Consider the following 22313-nt stretch of genomic DNA (forward strand, 5'->3'; position numbering starts at 1 on the left):
GGGATAATTGCAGGAAAAAGGAAGGCTACCAAGGAGGTGAAAAGGGATGGAACCCCATGACAGGTAGAGTGACTGGCCTTCAGAAGGAACAGATTCTTGAGCTGAAACAGGAATGCATGAGATGGGGTTCAGGTAGGCTACATGTGCATTGGAGGTGAGTGTGACCATTCTCTTCTAGTCACTTTTATTACCTCAGGTAAATAAGAGATGTTTTCTCTAGCTATAAATGAAGGCAGGGCAGGACTGTCAAAGTTTGAGAAGAGAGGACAATTGTATATCTGCAGTTATCTCAGGAATTCAAAGCAATAAAGTTCCCAGAGTAGAGGGGGAGGATTTCAGGCCACATTTAGGGCCTACCTGATTTGCCTGGCCACAGATATGAAACAACACTAGCCATCATGTTTGGGGGATTTTATTCAACAATTGGGAGAGGGATGGAATAGGAGATGGAGTAGTTTAACTAGAGTTGTATTTGGTCCTATAGACATACTGACAGGAGAGTTATGGAAGCCTGGATTGGGATAACCATCTGTTAACCAAGAAGATATGGCAGAGAAATGGATATGGGAGTATGATATAGCATCTGGCCTGTAAATGGAAGTCTTGTTGGAGATGAAGAACAGCCAAAGCTTGGGCAGCTAGTAGAAGGGAAAATGAACATGTGAGTCACAGAGATATTTGTAATCCAGACTCTGAAAATTAGTTCATCACTGCTAGTAGGCATGCTGATGTCCCCTTCCAGCCTCTACAGGTACAAGGCATGCACATAGTATATACACACATACATACATGCATCTGCACAGGCTACACACTTATACTCATAAAACATGAAAACAAATACATCTTTAAATTGGGAGAAATGTCTTAAATATGCCATTGTGGTGAGGATGAGGATAAGGAGTCTGTCCATCCCTGAGCTCTGGGGTTCATGGGTTGAGTGGGGAAGGGAAACAGCTTCCCTTGACTCAGGGGCCAGCCATGCTTCAGTCACAATTCAGCAGTTAAGACATTGATCAGAGAGGAAGGATACTGGAAGGTACCAAGTAGCATTAAGTAAAGGGTTACATATGAGGCACACTGTGTGAGTGTCAGTGATCAGGGAGTGCTGGTGACAATTGCAGTGACTCACTAGATAGTATGAGCACGCATAGTACTATTTAAGTTTTGAAATACATGTGTACTTGGAAAAGGTGTGTGTGTGTGTGTGTGTGTGTGTGTGTGTGTGTGTGTGTGTGTGTGTGTGTGTGTGTGTGTGTGTAGATGGGGGTCCTGGTGCCTCTTTTATGATCTCAAATTTCTTGGTGTTGCTGTGATTATGGACAGGTACAGTAAATGTAAATGTGGAAATAAATCCAACTCTGCCTGAGCTGAGCCCTGTGTTCTACTGCCCCCTAAGGCCATTGGTAAAACTGCAGCTGTAGTACTATCAGCCTTACCAGAACTACCAGCTAGCTGTACCGCTACCATCACTCAGGGATAACAGCCGCTGACTTCTGGCTTTACTGAACTGGAACTGTACTGGTGTATGTGTGTGTGTGTGTGTGTGTGTGTGTGTGTGTGTGTGTGTGTGTGTGTGTGTGTGTGTGTGTATCTGGTCAAAATACATTGTATGAAATTCTCAAAGAACTAATTTAAAAACTCTAGGAAAAAGGGAAGTGACTTGAAATAACCAAATGAGACCCCAGACCCTGGGAAGGAGAAGCTACCAAGGAGACACAAGCAAGAGGTGCACACTCACACGTGGCGCATGGCGTCCTCAAAGAGAACCAGGTCCATCACAGCGTTCACTTCATTGTGGCTCTCCAGGGCTTCCACCAGAGTCTGGCTCAGCAGCTCCCATGATTGCACGGGCATGTATTTGGGCTCACCAATGCCATTTGCAAAGTGACAATACATGTTCAGGCTTTGTGTCTGCTGCATCGTCTCTTCAATATTCTGGTGAGAAGACACAGAGTGAGGCTCTTATATGCTCTCGTCTGGTGCCACATATGGTGGAGACACCGGCCTGGCTGCTTTCTCTATGTGCTCCCTGAAAAGAAAGCATCAGAGCTACTTCCAACACAACCTCTTTGACACTTCCCTGGGAGGTGGACTTTCACCCTGGGTTTCCCAAAGCCAGGAACTCATAAACCTAGTTTGTTAATCCTTACAGATTAGTGGTATGACATGGAAAATGGGAGGAATCCATCTTTAAAGCACTGTAAGAACATTTTTGTTTTCAAAAGAGGAGATGAGCACACAAAGGAGGTCTCTAAGCAGGACCTCCTTTGGCAACTTTGCATACAAGAGATCATTGCCCAATGGTCTCACTCTACATCCATTTCAATGGTTCTTATTCTCTAACCTACCACCTGGTCATAAAACACATTTCCTGGCCTCTGTGAGGTTGACTCCACTCATAGAGAGGACTTGGTTTCTGAAGAATATTCTAGTAGTTCCTATCATTAGTTTGCTGGTTTATATATAAGGTTGTTCATACTATTAAAACAGAGTGGAATGAACTGTTTATAAAACTTTCATTAGGATTCTGTCTTACTGTTCGTCAAATCTTACCCCAGGACAAACATTACCATGTTGTATAATGACTAGTACAATTTAATTAATTAAACAGATACAACTCTTCATCTCTTTGTCATCAATGTATTCTCTAAGTATTTTGAAGGCTGCTATTGTTAGTTCACATTAGAGGGCACAGTAGCAAATTATTTGCTCATCAAAATCTAGATACCTAAGACTTCATGTGGGAAGAAATATTGTAGAAGTGATGTGTCTCACAAAGGCTTTCTAAAATTCAGAGTAGGAAACAGGTAACCAGTAGGGTCCACTGCCAGGGATAAATCACAGCAGTGTTAGCCTTATAAACTCCCTGGGCAAGATCCACCAGACACAATGGAGGGAAGTGAGCAGGGCAAACCACAGAGAAACCAGGCCTGCTATCTAAACAATAAGAATAGAGGGTTAGAAGACTGACAGTCATATTTGCCCTGACTTTTGAGGGTCTTTTCAGGGCCATAGAAAACCTTAATCTATTTTAGCTTTATTGATCATGACAATTGCCCAGATCGCTGGGTAGGTTGAATGAAATGCAAAAGAGCTGCTTTTTCTAGTTTAAGAAGATGTAATATGAGTCTTTGCTGGCTAGTTTTATTTTAACTAGACACGATAGAGCTGTCAGAGTGGAGGGAGCCTCAGTTGAGAAAATACCTCCATAAAATCAGACTATAGGCAAGCCTGTAGGGATTTTTCTTTATTAGAGGTTAATGTGGGATGGCCCTGACCATTGTGGGTGGGGCCACTCCTGGACTGGTGGTCCTGGTTTCTATAACAAAGCAAACTGAGCAAGCCATGGGGAGCAAGACAGTAAGCAACACCCCTCCTTGACCTCTACATCAACTCCTGCCTCCAACTTCCTGCCCTGCTTGAGTTCCTGCCCTCACTGCTTTTTAATGACTAACTGTTACATAAAAACTGTGAATGAAATAAACCCTTTCCTGCCCAAGTTGCTTTTTGGTCATAGTATTTCATCATAGTAGTAGTTACTAATAGTTACCCTAGATAAGACAGCTCTGGAGAAATGGCTCAGTGATTAAGAACACTGGATGCCCTTCAAAAGGACCAGGGTTAGATTCCAAGCACCCACATGGTGGCTTACAACCATCTATAACTTCAGTTCCAGGGGATCCAAGCCCTCTTCCAGCCTCCAAGGGCATCAGGCATGTATTTGGTACACAGACGTACATGTAGGCAGAACACCCACACACATAAAAAAAATAAATAAAGAGCTGGGCGTTGGTGGCACACGACTTTAATCCCAGCACTCGGGGGGCAGAGGCAGGCAGATCTCTGTGAGTTCAAGGCCAGCCTGGTCTACAAGAGCTAATTCCAGGACAGCCTCCAAAGCCACAGAGAAACCCTGTCTTGAAAAACCAAATAAATAAAGTAAATAAGAAATCCCAGGAAAGGAATGCAACAACACCATGGTCCATCTTGAGAACAAGCTAACACACTGGGTTGATCCTGATAGGTGTCAATTTACACTAAGGATCTATCAAGAGAGAAAGGAAAGTGCAGTTTTGAAGAGCCTCATATACAAAGATCCTTTGATGAACAAAACAAGTCTCCAGTTTAATGTTCAGAGCCATGTTTTGTAGAAGGGAGAGAGGAAGCCACCCAATACGGTGAACTAAAGCATTCTTAATAGTGACACTATGTCACCCTGAGCTACCAGTCAGGCAGGGAACTGGAGGCTTTAACAAAAAAAAAGGGGGGGGAGGGGGGGCTGAATCACTCTGTGATGAATCTGCCAACTTTGTCCTGCTCCTAGAGCTAGGATATACGCAGGCAAGTAGCATCAGCTGTCTTCACAGGTGTTGTTAATTAGAATAATAGCTGTGTGAACTATATTTTGGTCTCCAATCAAACGATGTACACTTTTAATTCAAACCCACACTCAAATACAAACCACATTCAAACCCTGTGTGTTGCGACTTTAAATTTCAAGCTCAGACCAACTCATAAAAACAAGGCTTACTTGAAATTTTATAAGTACACAAACTGGCCAGCTCTGCAGTACTCACAGGGAGGCATCTATGAGGTGTGAGAGAGATCTGAACACCAGGCCCCACGAAAATGATGAAGGAAGTAGACATGAGGGTGTTTACCTTGAAAACTTAACAGTCCTTCTCAGCACCTAGAAGTTGGCCATTTGGACTGGGATAGGTTGTGACATCCTCAGAATTACACATAGAGTCTTACCAGGAGAAAATATGGAGCTGATCCAGAATGGGTGCTGCAGTGTGGATGTGGGGCTGTTCCTCAAAGGTTTACATGCTGACAGCTGGATCCCTAGTTGGCTATTCTGGATTCTGAAGCTAATCATTCTATTTTTGGGCAATATGCTGTTAACCCTTCCAAGAGTGTGTTATTATTGAAAAGTGAGACTAATTCATGGATCTCATCTCCTTTCAGCATGCTGTCCCTTCTACCTCTGCACCTGCCATCACCATGAGTCCCTTCACAAAGGCCAAACCAATAGGGCCACCCCTTCTTTGACTTTCAGCTTCTAGACATGTGCTCCAAATGCACCGAAGTATAAATTGCCCAGCCTAAGGCATTTTGTTAAATAATTCATTGAATATAGAGAGAGCATAGTGTAATGACAGACAGGGTTCGATTAATTTTAATTCAAAAGAGGACATAAAACATGGGCCTCTGCTTGAAAGTTCCATGTTAGTTGCAGGGTGATTTTGACATTGGGAAAGGTAGGGTTCCCATGTGAGCACTTTTCAAGGCATATCTGTGTTCTAGTCATTCTGTGAGTTAGAAGCTCTTGACAAAGGCAAATGACTTTTACAGTGCAATGTATTTGCAAAATGGTGTGTGATATTAGGACGATTCCAGATTTCCCAGTTTAAAGTTAAGCATTAAATGCCCAATGAGTTTCCAAGAGAGGGGTGTAATATGAAACCTTTCTTCACTCTCTCCATCAAGACAACTGCTTAGAAGGGCACATTTTTGAGGATCACAGAACAAAATTATGGTATGGCAGAAAAGGGGGGTCACATGGTGGCACATGTTTGTGACCCCATCTGTCAGGAGGTGGAGGAAGGAGAATCAAGAGTTCAAGGCTAGTCTTCGTTACATAGTGACTCGGATAAATAGTGAATTCAAAAGCAGTTCAGCTGTATAGAAAAACCCTATTTCACAGTAAAGGAAGGAGAAGGGGAGACAGGAGGGGGAGAAGGGCAGGGGAAGGGGGAGGAGGAGCTGATGAGATCATCAGTCGTTCTCTGATTTCTGGACAAGGAACTATATTGTCATTAATATAAACATTAGAGTCCAAAATCATTCTAAACGTTGTTTTAGAATCACTCTACATTTCCAGTTATTAATACTTTCTAAATGGCGACCATGGGAGAGATGAGCATTTATGGTTTCAGGATGTTGAACACCATCAGAGATGTTACCAGGGGAGACAGGAGGGACCTCGGTATCATATGAGCCTTTGGATCAGATACTCTCTAGGGATCCTTTCCATGTGAGATCTGTGAATAAACTCTGCCTTGCCCTTCAGTTTTTGACTGGGAAAAATCATGATAGAATTTCCTTTATAGTCCATCCTCTAGCTTCCCCCAACATAGTGGACTAGATTGATTTGGGTGATCATCTGCATAGTCATCATTATATATACTTTTTAAACCCAAAAACACCACAGGCAATACTTACATCAAAATTTTTCTTGAGGAAGTCTCCTTGGATTTTGTCAAAATGATGGAAATCCTTTTCTTCCACCATCTTATCCCGATAAACCCGATTTGATTCATGCACATAGAGTTTTACTAGGTCCTGTGTGGACTTCACACATTCCACAGAAGAGAAGAGAATGCCCTTCAGGGAGATCAGACAATAGATCTATTAACAACAGCTCAGATGGACAACAACTAAAAATAAACTTTCTGGAGCAGTGGTTCTCAACCTCCCTAATGCTATGACACTTTAATACAGTTCCTCATGTTGTGGTGACCTCCAACCATAAGATTATTTTCGTTGCCACTTCATAACTGTAATTTGCTACTGTTATGAAACATAATGTAAATAGTTTTTGGAGACAGAGGTTTGCCAAAGAAGTCATTATCCACAGGTTGAGAACCATTGCTCTAGAGCATTTTGTTTAACCTGGGATGGTACCAGGGATTATCTCACTAAAGAATACGTTGCAGTGGAGGCGACACTTGGAATGCTCAGAATGAGTTTGTGGAGAAAGACATGATATATTTCAATCCTACATGGTTCATTTTGCAAATTGATTTTGGCAATGATTGAGCACTTAAAATCAGAATAATGACAGATGATAGGATGGGACTAGCTGGCTTTTGCAGATCAGCAACCAATGTGTTCATCTCGATTGAGTTCTTGTCTCATGTGTTACAGAGATGTGTTGATTCTTCAAGTCTCTGACACCTCTCTTTGCTATTATTAGCCAGCACATGAACAGCTGCTTTCAATGAAAAAGAAAATGGAGGCAGACTTAACAATATCAACTGGCCCTCTATCTAGATTTAACTCATCACTTTGTTTACTCTCATTGCTGTCTTGTGCTGGAGGACATGGGGTCACTTAATGGTTCTTTGTTATTCTTACAATAATACCCAGCCTCATTGATACAACACAGACATATGGGTTGTAACATTGTTATAATGTACTTCTCCATGATCATTCTTGTAGGGGACAGTGTAAGCCACGCCTGCTAGAAGCTGGCTACAGGTGTGCCTGACCACGCCTGTGAGGCGTGGTCAAGGTGAGGTCAGGATGACGTGTGATAGGGTTTTAAGGGGCTGCAAGGCGCATGGGAGCCCCTTCTCTCTGGCCTGCCTGCCTTGCTGTCCCTGGCATCCTCTGGCTTACTTTTGGCTGGTGTTTTTCTAATAAAGGTTATCTTTATCCCAAGCTCCTTTTATTTCTCAGTCAATACATTCTCATCATTACTTCCCAAAGACACCTAGTTTCCACTTTTAATTTTCTGATCTTGAACACATTTTGTGCCTCCATTCTTCTTGTTACTTCCTATGCTGGCCTTTCATGACTATATTCCTTAATGCCTTTGTTGAAGACTTCTGAGATGCCTCCTCTCCTGTTAAACAGTCCCCCCTCTGACATACCCCACATGGTCTTTGCTGTATAAATCTTCAATATAGAATCATTATCTCCTCAGATTTTTTTCTTCAAATGTTTACTGCACGTGTGTGTGTGTGTGTGTGTGTGTGTGTGTGTGTGTGTGTGTGTGTGTGTGAGAGAGAGAGAAGAGAGAGAGAGAGAGAGAGAGAGAGAGAGAGAGAGAGAGAGTATATGGTACAGGTGCCCACAGACGAGAGATGCCAAATCCTCTGGATCTGGGATTATGTACCTAACATGGTTGCTGAGACCTGAACTCAGGAGAAATGCATGCTTTTAACCACTAAGACATCTCTCTAGCCCCCTGAAATGAATTCTTGCTGAAACAAAGAGTGGGCTAGCATTAAATCTTCCATACATATGGCATAGCAAAAACTTTCATCAAGGTTTCAGTTCTATTAAAGGCTGACTGGCTGATATTGGACCAACCCACTAAGATTAACAAGAAAAGACAGAAGTTATTTTAAAGCTCCCTATTTGTTATAGAGAAAATGACCAAGATGGTGAAGACTGAAGGGAATAAGATAGAAGAGAGATGAGCCACAGAACTAACATTCACTTTTCCTCTTGACACTTTTATCAAGTCACAAATAATGGATACAAGTTAGGAAAAGGAAAAGACAGAGAAGTTAATGGGGATGAAAACTAGGTGCAAGGATTACTAAGGAGGAGAACCATGCTTAAAACTCACAGGGAGGCCCCCAAAGAGTTGTGCTACAGGGATGGAAGCCCAGAGCAGTCATTCATTGCAGGTTTCATAGTTACTCATACAAGCAGAAGAGTGTAACCTCAAAAGGCAAACATCATAGTCTAACACTCAGTTATCTGCGCATGGTAAAGCCAATCATAACTGCATATCAAACAAAATTATGGAGAACAACAAGACCAGATAAGACTAAACAAATCAAGAAGAAAAGAAAAAGAAGCCCAATTCACAGAAGGCCTAGGTATTGGACTGAACAAATGCAAACATTTATAAAACTATGATTGATAGGATATTCACTAGGTAAATAGTGGAAAAATTATATGTCTTGAAAGAGGGAGAAAATAAAACAATAGAAACACATAAAAGTTCCACAGAATACAAGAAGGGAGGGAAAGGAAACAGAATGGAGGATACACATACAAATAGTACAGGTAGACTAAAACTCAAATGTGTTATTAGGAATAACAACATGAGCAGACAAACAGTCTCATGGAAAGGCACAACTGCCAGGCTTGACTTCCAAAAGCCTTGTCTCCTCAAGCATAAGAATATAAAAAATCTGAGCATAAGACAAAGAAAGTCTTTCCTAACTGTGGGTTATCCATTCATGAGTTCAACAAGCCTTGGATAACAAATTCTGAAAAGATTATGTCTGCACAAAATATGTACATTTTTGGTCATCACTCCCTAAACAACAAATAAATAACTACTTACATAATACATGTTTTGTGTCAGGTATTCTGTATAACCTAAAGATTATTTGAAGTAGATGGGAACAATGTATGCAGGTTATGTTGAGTACCATGGAGTTAGAACATATATGTATCATGATTGAGGCTCTAGCCTCAATTTTTTCCAGAATTGGGAAAAATATAAAAGCAACATCAAGACTACTGATAATCCATTATCAATGACCTGAGCATCTGCAGACTTTCATATCTATGAGGGTCTAATGTCCTGCAGACACCAATGGACAAGTAAAGTTACTGACTAAGGAATATAGGTTAGCAAGAGCTATTTTTGGAGGTAAAGAAATACATTTAATATGTAAGCAACAGTTCAGGAATATGGGTGAATTATAAGTATACCCATATATACATGAGGAAAATAGAGTTATTTAAATTACTATGTATCATCTGTCAATGTAACTTCAAAGGGTAAAACAATGACTGGGACCAGAAAAAAAAAGGAAGAAATGAACATGTCCACACACCACTTGGGAGATTTATCACAAGTCTTTCTCAAAGTTTTGCAGAACATATAGATTTAAAAAAATCAGTACCAATAAGATTTACATGATTTAAAAACTTGTACTAATTGATGTATTGATAAAACTATACCCAACATCAGAGAATACATTTCTCAAATGGGCAAGTGTATTGAGTTGCGGGAAACACAGCAAATCTCAACAAATTTCCAAGGAATAAAATCACATGGAATTAGGTAGCTTTCATTGAAAATAAAGCAAAAAATAAAACAAAACAAAACAGAAAAAACACATTCTAAATGTTTGAAGATGAATTCTGTGCTGAAGATCATAAACTATGCAACATGGGAAAGCCTGCATGTTGCAAATGTAGTCAGCGGTAAATTTTTTAAAATTTTTTCTTGTTTGTTGTTTATTTATTTAATTTTTTATCATTTTTATTTGAATTACAAACAAGATTGAATTACATGACAATCCCAGTTCCCTTCTCCCTCCCTTCCTCTCCTACCACCCCCCCTAATTAAAACCCTACCTATCACATATCCTTTCTTCTAATCTGTCAGCAGTAAACTTTATGACCCTAAAGTGAACACTACAGAAGAATCAAGAAGAGAGTTACTGAGCCATGTCAAGAAATGAGAAGATAAATTAAAGGAACTCCATATCCAAGTTAAATAGGAAGGTAACAAATAAAAAGAACAAATATTATTAATATATATTTAAGAAAACCAAACATCAAAACAAAACAGTAAAGTCGAATGTTGGTATTTTTTTCCATTTAGAAAAACTAAACCAGAAGTGACTAGCAATTGATAACTCCTTTGCAGAAGTGACAGAAGAGAAGGAATGTCACACATAACTGATACCCGGAATGACAGATGACACAGCTGTGTCTGTGGCCATGAAGTCTTTGGAGATGCTACAGACATCAAACCTGCTATGCAGGTGGGCTTCCATCATGCAGCTCAAGTCTTTGTGGGGAAAAGACAGTTTCTTGGGAGAGCCAGATTTCTGCCTGCAGAAAGTTTTCAAAGACACTATAAGGACAATAGGAGATTTTTGGCCTATTAAGTTGTTCTGTGATACAGTGGTAAATATATGATACAAAATGCAGTAGTACTATATGTATCAAATAAATTGAATTCATAATTTCACCCTTCTGCAAAGAAAACTCGAGGTGGCTGTCAACATGTGAGGAAAGCACAATACAATGTTTTACAAAATCTTCTAGAAGTGGAAACAAAGGAAAAAATTCCAAAGTATTTTATTTAGATTTTATAACCTTAGGTTGGCAAGGAAAGAGATTTTGTGACACAGATGTAGAAATTACGTAGGTTAGCAGGAAAACAGTGAAAGGATATAGGTAATAACCAAGTTACCCAGGAATGCAGTTAACTTGTGTCAAAAGCAATTAACCTAATTTAGTTCCGTATCAGATTTGGGAAGAAAAAAGGTTCCAATGATTTCAACCAGAAAACAAATTTGTTAAGTTTCTATACTCAATTGTAAATGAAACTCTCAACAAACTATGAAAAAATAATCTTACCAAAACAAAGAGCACCCTCGGAAACTATGGAAAACATTGTACGAATGAGCTGTTAAAGCTTTTCCCTCTGAAAATTTATGAGTGTGAAAAGATTCTGCTCACACATTCTTCTTCCAAAACTGAAGTTGGAGCTAACAAAATACCACAAGAAAAAGAAATAAAAAATTAAGGACTGGAAAGAAATATAAATGTTACTTTTTTGAGACAGGGTCTCGTTGTATAGTTCAACCTGCTAGTTAGACCATGCTGGCCTCAGGCTCATAGTAGTCCTCAGCCTCTGTGTCTATAATGCTAGAATTGAAGGTGTGTACCATTGTGCTCTGCCTTAAAGATTACTTTTTACATCCAACATGACTAAGGAAATACATAACAAAAGAAATATTGGGTGGATTGGTAATATTGACTTAAATTTTATTGTTACAAAGTAGAGAACTAGGTCAAAGTAAGGTATGGTATTAGAAGTCTGGATAATATTGATGGTTAGAAGGAGAAGGAAGAGAGAATGATAAAGAGAGCTATGGGGATGTTAGAGGCATTTTAGTTCTTGAGCAAGGCATTATTTCAAGTGTGATCACTTGTGATAGTAAACCAAGCCATATACTTGGGACCGGTATCCTTTCTGTCACATGCAGCTGATTACCAATTCTGTGGTAATGTTCAACGAACCTCACAATTGTGTCATTTTTAAATTGAAATAGAGACATTTCTGCTAACCTATAGGACACTAGTTCCAGGATCCCCTTGAGCATTATAATCCATGGTCACTCAGGTATTTCTATAAAATACAGCAATATAATCATATAGCCTATGCAGATTCTTCTGTATACCCTTAACCACCTCTAAACTGTGTACAACAGCTAATGAGATAAATCGTTTATACATTCTACTATTGGAAGAATACTGATCAAAAAGAAAACAATCTGTTTTGTACAGATTCAAGTCTTCAAAACATTTTCAATCCACAGTTGCTTGAATTCAGCTCCGTGGAACTCAAGGTTAAAGAAGGCTGAGTGTAGTCAGTGTTTTACCTTCTATGGCTGTTGAGAGGATTAAACGAATTAATGGGTGTAAAGGCTTAGTGCTGTGCTCAGCAAATATTATAAACTAAAGCCAAACCTTTACAAGGGTCTCTTCAGGTCTCAAATTATATTGTATTCTCATCTCTTACCTCTCCACTACCACCACCACTGTTCCCACCCAGCTGACATATGCTAATGCCACCTTGTGCTTTCTGTCTCCCTGAGTATTCATGTTCTCATCTGCTAGCTAGTAATTTCTCCAAGTCTCTACCAAATGAAGGAGATAATATCTGTCTTAGTTTGGGTTTCTATTGTTGTGGTAAAACTCCAATATCAAAAGCAATTTGGGGAGGACAAGGTTATTTCACCTTATAACTTCCCTTAGGGAGTCAGGACAGGGACTCTAAGCAGGATACAGGAGGCAGGAACTATTAAGGAGGCCATGGAGCAGTGTTGCTTCGAGATTGATCCCCATGGCTTGTTCAGCCTACTTTCTTATTACAACCAAGGAGCATCTGACCAGGGATGGCACTGCCTACAGTGGGCTTGCCCACATCAATTGTTTGGAGGAATTTTCTTTCTTTTTTTTTTTATTTTTCAAGACAGGGTTTCTCTGTGTAGCTTTGGAGCCTATCCTGGCACTCGCTCTGGAGACCAGGCTGGCCTCGAACTCACAGAGATCTGCCTGCCTCTGCCTCCCGAGTGCTGGGATTAAAGGCGTGCACCACCAACGCCCGGCATAGGAATTTTCTTAATTAAAGATTCCCTCCTAGGGCTGGAGAGATGGCTCATCGGTTAACAGTACCGACTGCTCTTCCAGAGGTCCTGAGTTCAATTCCCAGTAACCACATGGTGGCTCATAACCATCTGTATTGAGATCTGGTGCCCTCTTCTGGTGTGCAGATATACATGGAAGCAGAATGTTGTATACATAATAAGTAAATAAATAAATAAATGAATAAAATCTTAAAAAAAGAGAAGGGACTTACATGTGAAACAAGCTTGTTCCCTAACTAGAACTAATAAATACATTAAAAAAAAAGATTCCCTCTTCCCATATATGTCTAGGTTTGTGTCAACTTGATAAAACCGACCAAAACAATATTGACTGCAAAATATTGAGGTGAGAAGAGAGTTTTGTAATGTCTAGATAACAAGGCAAATGTCCACACAGGAGTCAAAGCAACGTTGTGTCTGGTCAGGGGAGGTTGACCAGTTCTCCTTTAGCACTGCCACTGAAGAGCAATGTGAATTTGACCAAAGTTTTTAACCTCTTGGTTTTCATTTAGGAAACACAAACAGTAATATCCAGACTCCATCACATTTCAGTGAGTTTAAGCATGGATCTGTGATGTAAGCAATCTCTTCCCCAATTAATGCTAAGTGTGTGAGCTAATTATGAGTAAGCACAGACTTTGCATGCTGTGGGAGCCTTGGCACCATAAGCTTTACAGGGTAGTGAGGTTTTGCTTTTGTTATTTTTGAGATAGGATTTAACTATATAGTTTAATCTGACCTCCAGCTGGCTGTGACAGGAGGATCTCACATTGGAGACCAGACTAGACTATATCTGAAATTTGATCCGGAAATGAACCTGAAATTTGTAGGACTGAGGTTGTATCAGAAAATGGCAAAGAGCACTTACGGAGTATCATGAAATTAATGAGTACAAGTGATGAAGATTTTTTTTAAATAATTACACTTTTTTATCCCCCTTCCCTTTCTTTTCCTTTCTCTTCTTTCCTCTTTCCCCTTCTCTTATTGCTCCTTTTCATTCTGTCTTCTCTTTCTACTTTCTTGTCGATCTTCTCCCTTTTTCTTTCCAATGCACTAGAGTAGTAATATAGCATTTTCTCTTTGACGCTGAGCCTTGGAACAAAGGAACCAACTGAGAAATGTGCTGTCTTTACTGAGAAATAGTTTAGTTTTAAAATAAAATGTTGTTTTGTTGAAGTCTTTGTCATGGAGCTTGTGATATTCTTTACCTATTTGTGATCACAACTCCAGATAATTTATCTTTGCTGAGAGGGATTTGCCATTCACTATCTATTTTATTAAGAATAGGAGCCTATGGGTCATCTCTAAGTTTTCACAGTATCTCATGAACTTACCTGGAAAATATTGGCAAAATCTCTGAGATTGAAAATGTAGTGAAATTTGATTGCTGTGGGCAGGAATGTGGTAGCAATTTTCTGGTGGAAGGTGACAGCCAGGTTGATCAGAGGAGGAATGGATTTCTGGAGGGTGGTGGGGAAGTTTCCAAGCTTCAGGTGATGGCTCAGGATGGTGCTATAAATCGAGGAGAGGGCATCAGCCCCCGGGAAGGAGAGGACAAACACACTGAAGTGACGCTGCAGAAGTAAACAAGAAACATGGAACAAGAGTAAGTTGGATATCATTTATCACCCAGTAAAGATCATTGGACTGGGGACAGTAATCAAAGATTCTATATCCAAGCTTAGGTTGAACCTGAAGTGACTGAAAGAAGAATGACATTGAAACTTTGGCCAAAGATACTATATGGGTAGCAGGAAAAGAATCTGAGTCCAAACCTGAGATGACACTGTGTATCTGTACACTCTGGAGAAGGTAATTCCATCTATCAGAAGTCTTATATTGAGAATGAGGGAGTCAAGTCATGTAGACTCTGGGAACTCCTCTAGTTTTCAATCCTGTGATGTTGACTCTAGGGCCTCTTATCCTAGAAATGCAAGTCAGTTTGCCACTTTGGTAGGCTATGCAGAGGAAAGGACAGTTACCACTGATAGTCAAAGGCCATTAGCCCTGATAGGTAGCATTAGGATTCAGAAGTATCATCCCTGCTTGACTCCTTTCATACCTGAAGCCTTGGGTTGATGGTAAAGCTGCCTGCAGTGGGGTTCATACAGGAGATGTACTGTACATTCATGATCTCCTTTAGGGACATCTTGTTCCGATCATACCTGAAATAGATGCCTCCAGTGAGCCACCTTTGGTGGTATACATCTATAACCCAGGCACTCAGGAGGCAGGAAGCTGTGAGTATGAGAGTAGTCAGGGTCACATAGTAGCATTTTCTCTCTAAACAAGATAAACAAATGAATTTATAGTGAGAGTTATCTGTGAGGGCTGAGGCAAGTAGCACTTCCTTAAGGTGAAGTAGGATAATTTCCACGATTCATATGCTTGGGTTGTGTCTTCCATACTTTTCTATTTCTGTGATAAGACACCATGACAACAGAAACCTATAAAAGACAGTGTTTAACTTTGCTTATGGTTTCAGAGGGTAAGAATCCATGATAGCAGAGTGAAGGAACAGCTGAGAGTTCACATCTTAATCCACAACCTGAGGCAGCAAGAGTGCATGGGGAATCACATGAGTCTTTTGAAATTGCAGTCTGCCCACATGGCACATCTCCTTCAATAAAGCCACACCTCTGAATCCTTCCTTCAAACAGTACTACCAACTGGGAACCAAGTATATTAGCCTATGGGGGCCATTCTCATTCAAACCACTACAGGTACTTAAATAAAAAAATAGAAGCCTAGATTTACTGAGAGACTAAAAAGAAACAATAGCTCAAGACAAAATTAAGAGAAATCTGGTATCTATGGAGTTAGCCCAGAAGGAGGACATTGACGAGGACTGACAGGCACTAAGAAAATCAGGGGGATGTGGCAGCCCAGAAAGCAATGGAAGACAACACTCCTCAATTAGCACTATAAAGAAAAGAAAGACCTCCCCCCAACAGGGTCCCTTGGAGTCCACAGTAACAACAGTAGGGAGGTTTGCAGGAACAGTTTAGAAACCAGGGAGGCTGGGGCACAAATCAAAGAGGAATGCATGCAAGAGTGAGTTGAAAGTCAAGCAGGAAGCAAGAAGAAGGGTGGGGATACAGTTATACACACAAGAAAGAAAGAATAGATATTAGGGAATGACTTTTAACAAACAAAACAGGTTTCAATAACATGAAGGAGTCAACAAAAAGATAGGAACAGCTAGCCTAGACTTCAGGAGCAGAAAACAATGGAACCAATATACTTTATGGTTATGCTTTAGGCAAGATGTCATGGAAGACTGGGACACAGAGTGTGGAAGGTGGTGAGCAAGTATTACCGAAGCAAGGGTGGACTTACCAACAGTTTTCGCAGGAAACCAAAGTCATCGGCTTTGGGACATTGGAAATTTGAGGACAGAATCTGAACTAGATATTTCAGAGAAAGTACTTACAAAGATAGGATGCAATAGGGCAGAATTTTCATTGTTTCTACTTCCCACTTAAGATGTGTGACCATGAAGCAAAGCTAAACAACTTAGCTTTACCTTATGTTTTCTATAGTGTTTAGTAACTCAAATCTTGGTGTGGAGCCTGCGGGCAAGATGCTAATGGCATTTGAGACAGATTTTAGGAAGGACTGAGAAGCAACTCAAATTGGCATCTTCACTGCCGCCCCTCTTTCATTTCTCTCTTGAACATCCCCCCCACCCCTACACATATACACCATCTTTATGGAAGGAGGAAAGGGAGACAGATGATCTGGCCAGTATAGACTGGCTGCATTTAAAAATGAGGATATTGTGAGAGAATCTGCAAGACTCTGCATTGCTCTGAAGATGTCAAGCCCAAGCAGGTCGGCTGGGAGTGTGTCTGCTATCATCATAAAACCCCTGCAGGAGGCCAAAGCAGAGGCAAGTGGGAATTTAGCTCCATGTCTAGATGACGTCTCAGAGGATGCAATTTTGAGATAACATTTTCTTTTTAAAATTGTATAACATAGTTTTATATTTGAAAAATATTAATGGTGCATTTGGTATACTTTGGTATGTTTCCATATGTGTGTATAGCATATAGCCAATAAAATCCAAAATTCCCTTTCCATCCTCTGACCACTCTTCCAACACACCTGTCCTTCCCAATCTCTAGGTCTTGGCAGTGAGTCCTGTAGAAAACCATAGCTTACTTGTTGGGTGAGAGCTCAGTACTCTTTGTTCTGGAAGCCTCCTAAGGGGGAACACTCCAAGAAGCATAGACGCCCCCAAGGAATGGGGTTTACCCTGGGCTTCTCTTATTCCATTAGAGCTGAATGAAGTTTGTCACTGCAACCCCAAGAGAGCTGAGCGGCTTGAAACCCTCCTGCAAGGACACTTACCAGTGGCCATAGTCTAGATGCTGCCTGATGATAGTGTGGGGCTGTACCGTCCCATAGGCATCCACCTCGGGCATGTTCATATCATCGATGAAATATATGAGCTTCCTGTTGCCTGGAGGGCCATAATTCCTGCCAGCTTTCTTTTCTAGAGGTTTCTCTAGGACAGCTGAGGAGAGATCCAGTTAGTTAGGGAAGGAAGTTCTAACCTCAGAAGTGAATACTGAGGTGTTACATATCCAGGGCAAGCTGAAGTGCACTCCATGAATGCACAAAGAACAACTATCATACTGTTAGATACGGAACCAGAAGAGAAGCCTGGAGTGACCAGGCAGCCATTGTGGCACTACCCACCAGGCACTAAGCATCCTACTGTGTGTTTTGTTAGTTGTCCTTCCTACCTCATCTAATTCTTACAATATAGGATGATAAAATGAATCATATTCCATTTCAGAGCTAAGGGTGCCAAAGCATGGAAGCACTAAACTGCATTGCTATGGGAGAGCAAGAAGGTAAAACAGAACAGTGACACCCTAGAGCCCATGCACTTGCCATTCTCGTGGTTTCCAGTTTTTGTTGTTTATAGGTTAGAAGGTGAAGATGCATTCACAGTCACCAGGCCAGGTTTTTATCCCTAAGAACTGGACTCTGGTAGACCTCTCCACTGTGCCCAAGACACAAAGGAGACTAACAGCTGTGGCTTCAGGGATCAGCTGGAGGCCCCTCTGACCCCCAAGCTGTAGGAGGAATCACTGGATATTTTGGAAACAATCTTTGCAGAATCTTCCCCTCCTGGTGTTTCCCATGAGTGGGAGTGGAAAAACAACCTTGGAGAACATCTGAGAGGCATCCATAAGTGCCCTTGACTGCCTTCAGTCCAATGGCTCCCTAATGGTAAAGAACAGTGACCTTCTGAGAACTAAGTACAGACACTCTCCTGGACTTGTCTTTCCCATTTTCAAGCCAGAGGGAAGGAAACAGACACCCTGCTTCCAGCCTGATAGGGCTTGTTCAAAACAAACTTAAGGAATGGGGTAGAGAGTTAGGGTTTACTTTTTTTTTCTAGTAAAGCAATTAAATATTTATGGATTGCAAGAACCAACACTTTCTTATTACAGCTGGGAGCCCTAAGAACCATCTCATTTCTTCTCCTGAAAAACAAGTTTGTAAACAAGGAGAAAGTGTCAACAGACAAGGAAGGTGACAGATAGAAAGACAAGTTCCTTCAAGACGCTTGAATATTCTAATTTCCTGGGCCCAAGTTAAATTAAGTGTTTCAAATATGAATTAAATTTAAATTTAATTAGCATGCAATTAACATACACTATCAACCAATTAATCACCCAACACCTTCTCCCCCCCCCAAAGATATAACAACTATATACGAGATCTGTCAAAATGAAATATAATTAATGGGCTGCCAAGGACACGCTTTGAGAACAGTCCTGCTAATAGGAAGCTTCTCCTTAGGAATACTTGTTTCTCCACCTCCTAAGGCAGTAGCATTCAAATCAAACCCTTGAATTAAGCAGACCCTGTAATTTGGGTTGATTAAGCTCTTTAGGCATCTACAGGATGGTGGAGGAGAAAAGCACCCAGTCAGCAAGAAGTGGCCTTGGAGAGTGCTGGATTGTCTCAAATGGAGTATGTGAGGTTCTCCTGAGGAAGAAAGGAAGAGAGAGGCATGGTCTTCAGCCTTGTGGACCTCTCTCTGCTTCTGTTCATGTCTAAGAGGGAATGACACTGTATCCTGGTGGGGCTGGAGGAGTGGGTGTGGCTTAAGTTTGAGGGACTGTGTTGATATTGATGTTGCAAAATAAACAGTAGTGATGAGAAGAGCAGCCCTCACTGAGCATTTCCGGTTGAGTTCTGACCTGTCCCACACAGGTTTGAGTGAAGCAAGCCCACCACATTTGTTCTTTCTTTTTTTCCTGAACCTCTTGAGACCTGTGTGGAGGGGCACAGTTCAGTCTGTGGCTTTAGAGAGCAATGGCATCTGTTTTGTGAGATCTGTGTTTTGATTAATGCCAATCTCCAGTATCTTATGACTGCAATTTTCCATGTGAAGACTGTTTCAGCATGGTTGTGGCCACCATCTTGTGCTCTGGCTCTCATGTGGCAGTTGCAGTACTACTCCAGCTTGTCACCTGGACTTCCTGCTCCACTCTTTGCATTATGCTCTTAAAGCAGCAGACAGGGGATCCCTTGCGAAGAGGGAGCCAGATCATGCCCTGCTTGAGTTCTCCTTCATATCTCATTTCAGTCTAGACAACCTCTTTACTCTGACCACCTACTTCCTGTACAAACATTATTCACTGGCCCCAGAGAATTGGTTCTGGCTACTTCCTATGGCTGGTATCTCTTCTTCCAAATACTGGTATGACTTGTTTCTTCATATGTACTCAAATATGCCCACTGCCCAGTAAGGCCTGCTTAATACTCTAACTAAATTTGAACCCCCACATCCTTCCCTTACCTCCGTTTAATTTTTTCTTTATAACACTCACTATGGCTTAATGCATTTTATTAGTTACTATTTATCTTGTATGTTGTCTCACCCACTCATTCCATATGAGAATCTAAACTCCTGAGGACAGGGATTATTTTGTTTCTCCAGCACATTCTTTAGCACACACAAGAATGATTAGGAATTATTTATTCAGTTGAGGGGTGAATGAAAATATTATAGTAAGCCTTGAAATAGAGAAAAATAAATTCTTTTAATATTAGAATTAAAGGCTCAGGAGTTAAGCAAGGAAGTTCCTTGTTGAACCTGAGATCTAGATCTTTAGGTGCTGATCCCAATGCTTTTTTCATCACTGGACATAGAAGTGAGTCTTCTGGTTACTATAACAAAATACCCAAAGAAAGTAACTTAGGCTTGAGGGTACAGTCCATCATGGCAAATGAGGCAGGAAGCAGTTGGTCCATTGCATACATCTTCAGGAAGATGAGAAAGATGAGTTTGCTTTATGCTTTTTATTCAGGTCAAAACTCAAGGCCTTGGAATAGTACCTTTCATGTTTAGGATGGGTTTTCTCACCTCAGTTAATTCAATCTAGAAAACCCCTTACAGTTATGTCTAGGGGTTTGTGTCTTTGGTGATTCTGTATTTTGTCAATTTGACAATAAACATTAACTGTCACACCAGGTGAGCAATCCCTTGTGCCTTCATCTTCAGCATCTCTAGGTTGTTCCTGACCATTCTGGTCCTCCAGTATCTAGATTCAAGAGTAGTACATTCACGTATCCATAGGACATGCCAGGGACCTGCTGCAGTAAGCAGCTGACCTGCACTGTGTTACCAGCTCCCCTCATAGCCCCTGATGAACTGTCTTTACTTCTCAAAAGTCTTTTAGAGGAGAAAACTGAGCTTTAGATAAATCAAGCCTTTTTTCTTCCCAAGTTCAAATGACTACAAAGAGACAAATCAGAGCTTTACCCCAAGTCTGCCCGGTTGCAGACTCTCAGGGAACCATTGCTGCCAACAATGTCTGCACAGGGCCTTCAATCTGCTTTCTGCCTTTAGAAACTCTCAGCTCATTGCCTGCTCCATAATTTTTGTAGATAGCATCAATAATTAATTAATCATGACTTCCCTTGCAATCACATGATTTGTATACTTGTGTTTGAACTATTTTCCTTTCAGATTATTTAAGTTTTTCATACGTTAAGATTTTTCAGTTGTATCTGTAAGGCCTTTTGATGTATTCTTTCAAGAAATAGCTTGCTTTGCATGACTATAAAATCATACATATTCATTCTGGGAAGATTAGAATGCACAAAAATTCGCAGTGATGAAAGTGACAATTGACCAAAATTCTATCACCAAGCAGTTAGCAGTTCTTTTAGTATTCTTGTGTCCTGTACTTGATTCAAGACACCTTTTTCTATTAGATTTTAAAAATCTCTACAAACCATAATTGTTGTGAACATATTGCTTATATATATTTTAGTTTTTATTTAATATATATGTTGCAACAGAATCTCATTATAAAGCACAAACCTGCCTTTAACTAATGAACCTCCTGCCTTAGCCTCTGGAGGGCTGGGATTGCAGATGTGAGCCATCATGCCTGGCTCTATGAAAAATTTCTCTATCTGATAATAAGGATCCTTTTGAAACATGATTTTAATGGCTGTGCTATGTTTCATAAGTAATGGGATGAGTTCTCTATTGTCTGAAGGTAGTGCTCGAAGTTTCATTGTGTTTTGAATCACTTATAATTCCAAGCATAGTCCTTGCTCATTAGATGATGGGTTGCAGATGATCCAGCATTAGTTTGTGTCATTTCCTTCTTGGAAAACATTGAGCAAAGGGGAGCTACCTACCTATACCAGTATAAGCACAGCACTGCTTTGAGGTAGGGATTTGAGAAAATCTTTGAAGGTATCCATAACCTTAAGCTTTAATGAGCAGGTTATAGAGACTAAACTCTCACTTTCAGACATCTGAGGCCCTCTCTAATTAGTGTAATTAAGCTCTCAAGTATTTGTTGAACTAATAATTCAATTGCAGTTGGACAATGAGAGAATGCAGGGTTACCATGAACGTGAAGTTCAGCCAGCTTCTCTCAGCAGAAACTCTGAGTCCATCAATATTCACCAAGTTCTTTACTCCCCCTTTTCTCTCTTGGTCAGTCTATGGCTCTTTGTGAATTTTATTATCATTCTCTTTTTAAAAAGTATTCACATTTTCTATAAGAATGAAAAGAGAGCACAGAGAAAAAAAAAGATCTACTAAAACAAAGACCCAAAGGGACCCCAAAACAATTTGGAAAGAGAGGCAACTTATTTGTACCAATAATCTAAGATGACACTGTTACTATACCCCATAAAAGCTAGCTCACATTTGCCTTTATGAACTGCTTGTTAGAAAGCTCAGAGCTAAATCTATATATAATTCTAGTAACCATGATTTATCAGACTAGCAATACAATTCCACCTCTTCTAAGTGAAAACATGTTCCAGGTGACCATCTGGGAGGTATAGGTCATAAAAGAGATACAGGATATAAAGGGGTCTTCAACAGAAAAG

General features: G+C 40.5%; 1 protein-coding gene across 1 annotated transcript in view; it reads right to left on the bottom strand.

The window, feature by feature from the left end:
• Dnah9 (dynein axonemal heavy chain 9) overlaps window positions 1-22313 on the bottom strand; it is a 338224-nt gene that overhangs the window by 148346 nt on the left and 167565 nt on the right. The window contains exons 39-43 of the mRNA XM_027427134.2: window positions 17280-17445; window positions 14989-15091; window positions 14261-14500; window positions 6226-6387; window positions 1739-1935 (exon numbers count right to left, since the gene is read on the bottom strand). Of these exons, the coding sequence (XP_027282935.1) occupies window positions 1739-1935; window positions 6226-6387; window positions 14261-14500; window positions 14989-15091; window positions 17280-17445 (868 nt within the window). The remainder of the gene's footprint in view (window positions 1-1738; window positions 1936-6225; window positions 6388-14260; window positions 14501-14988; window positions 15092-17279; window positions 17446-22313) is intronic.

Source organism: Cricetulus griseus, chromosome 7 (assembly GCF_003668045.3).
Source record: "Cricetulus griseus strain 17A/GY chromosome 7, alternate assembly CriGri-PICRH-1.0, whole genome shotgun sequence".
NCBI classification, from domain to species: Eukaryota; Metazoa; Chordata; class Mammalia; order Rodentia; family Cricetidae; genus Cricetulus; species Cricetulus griseus.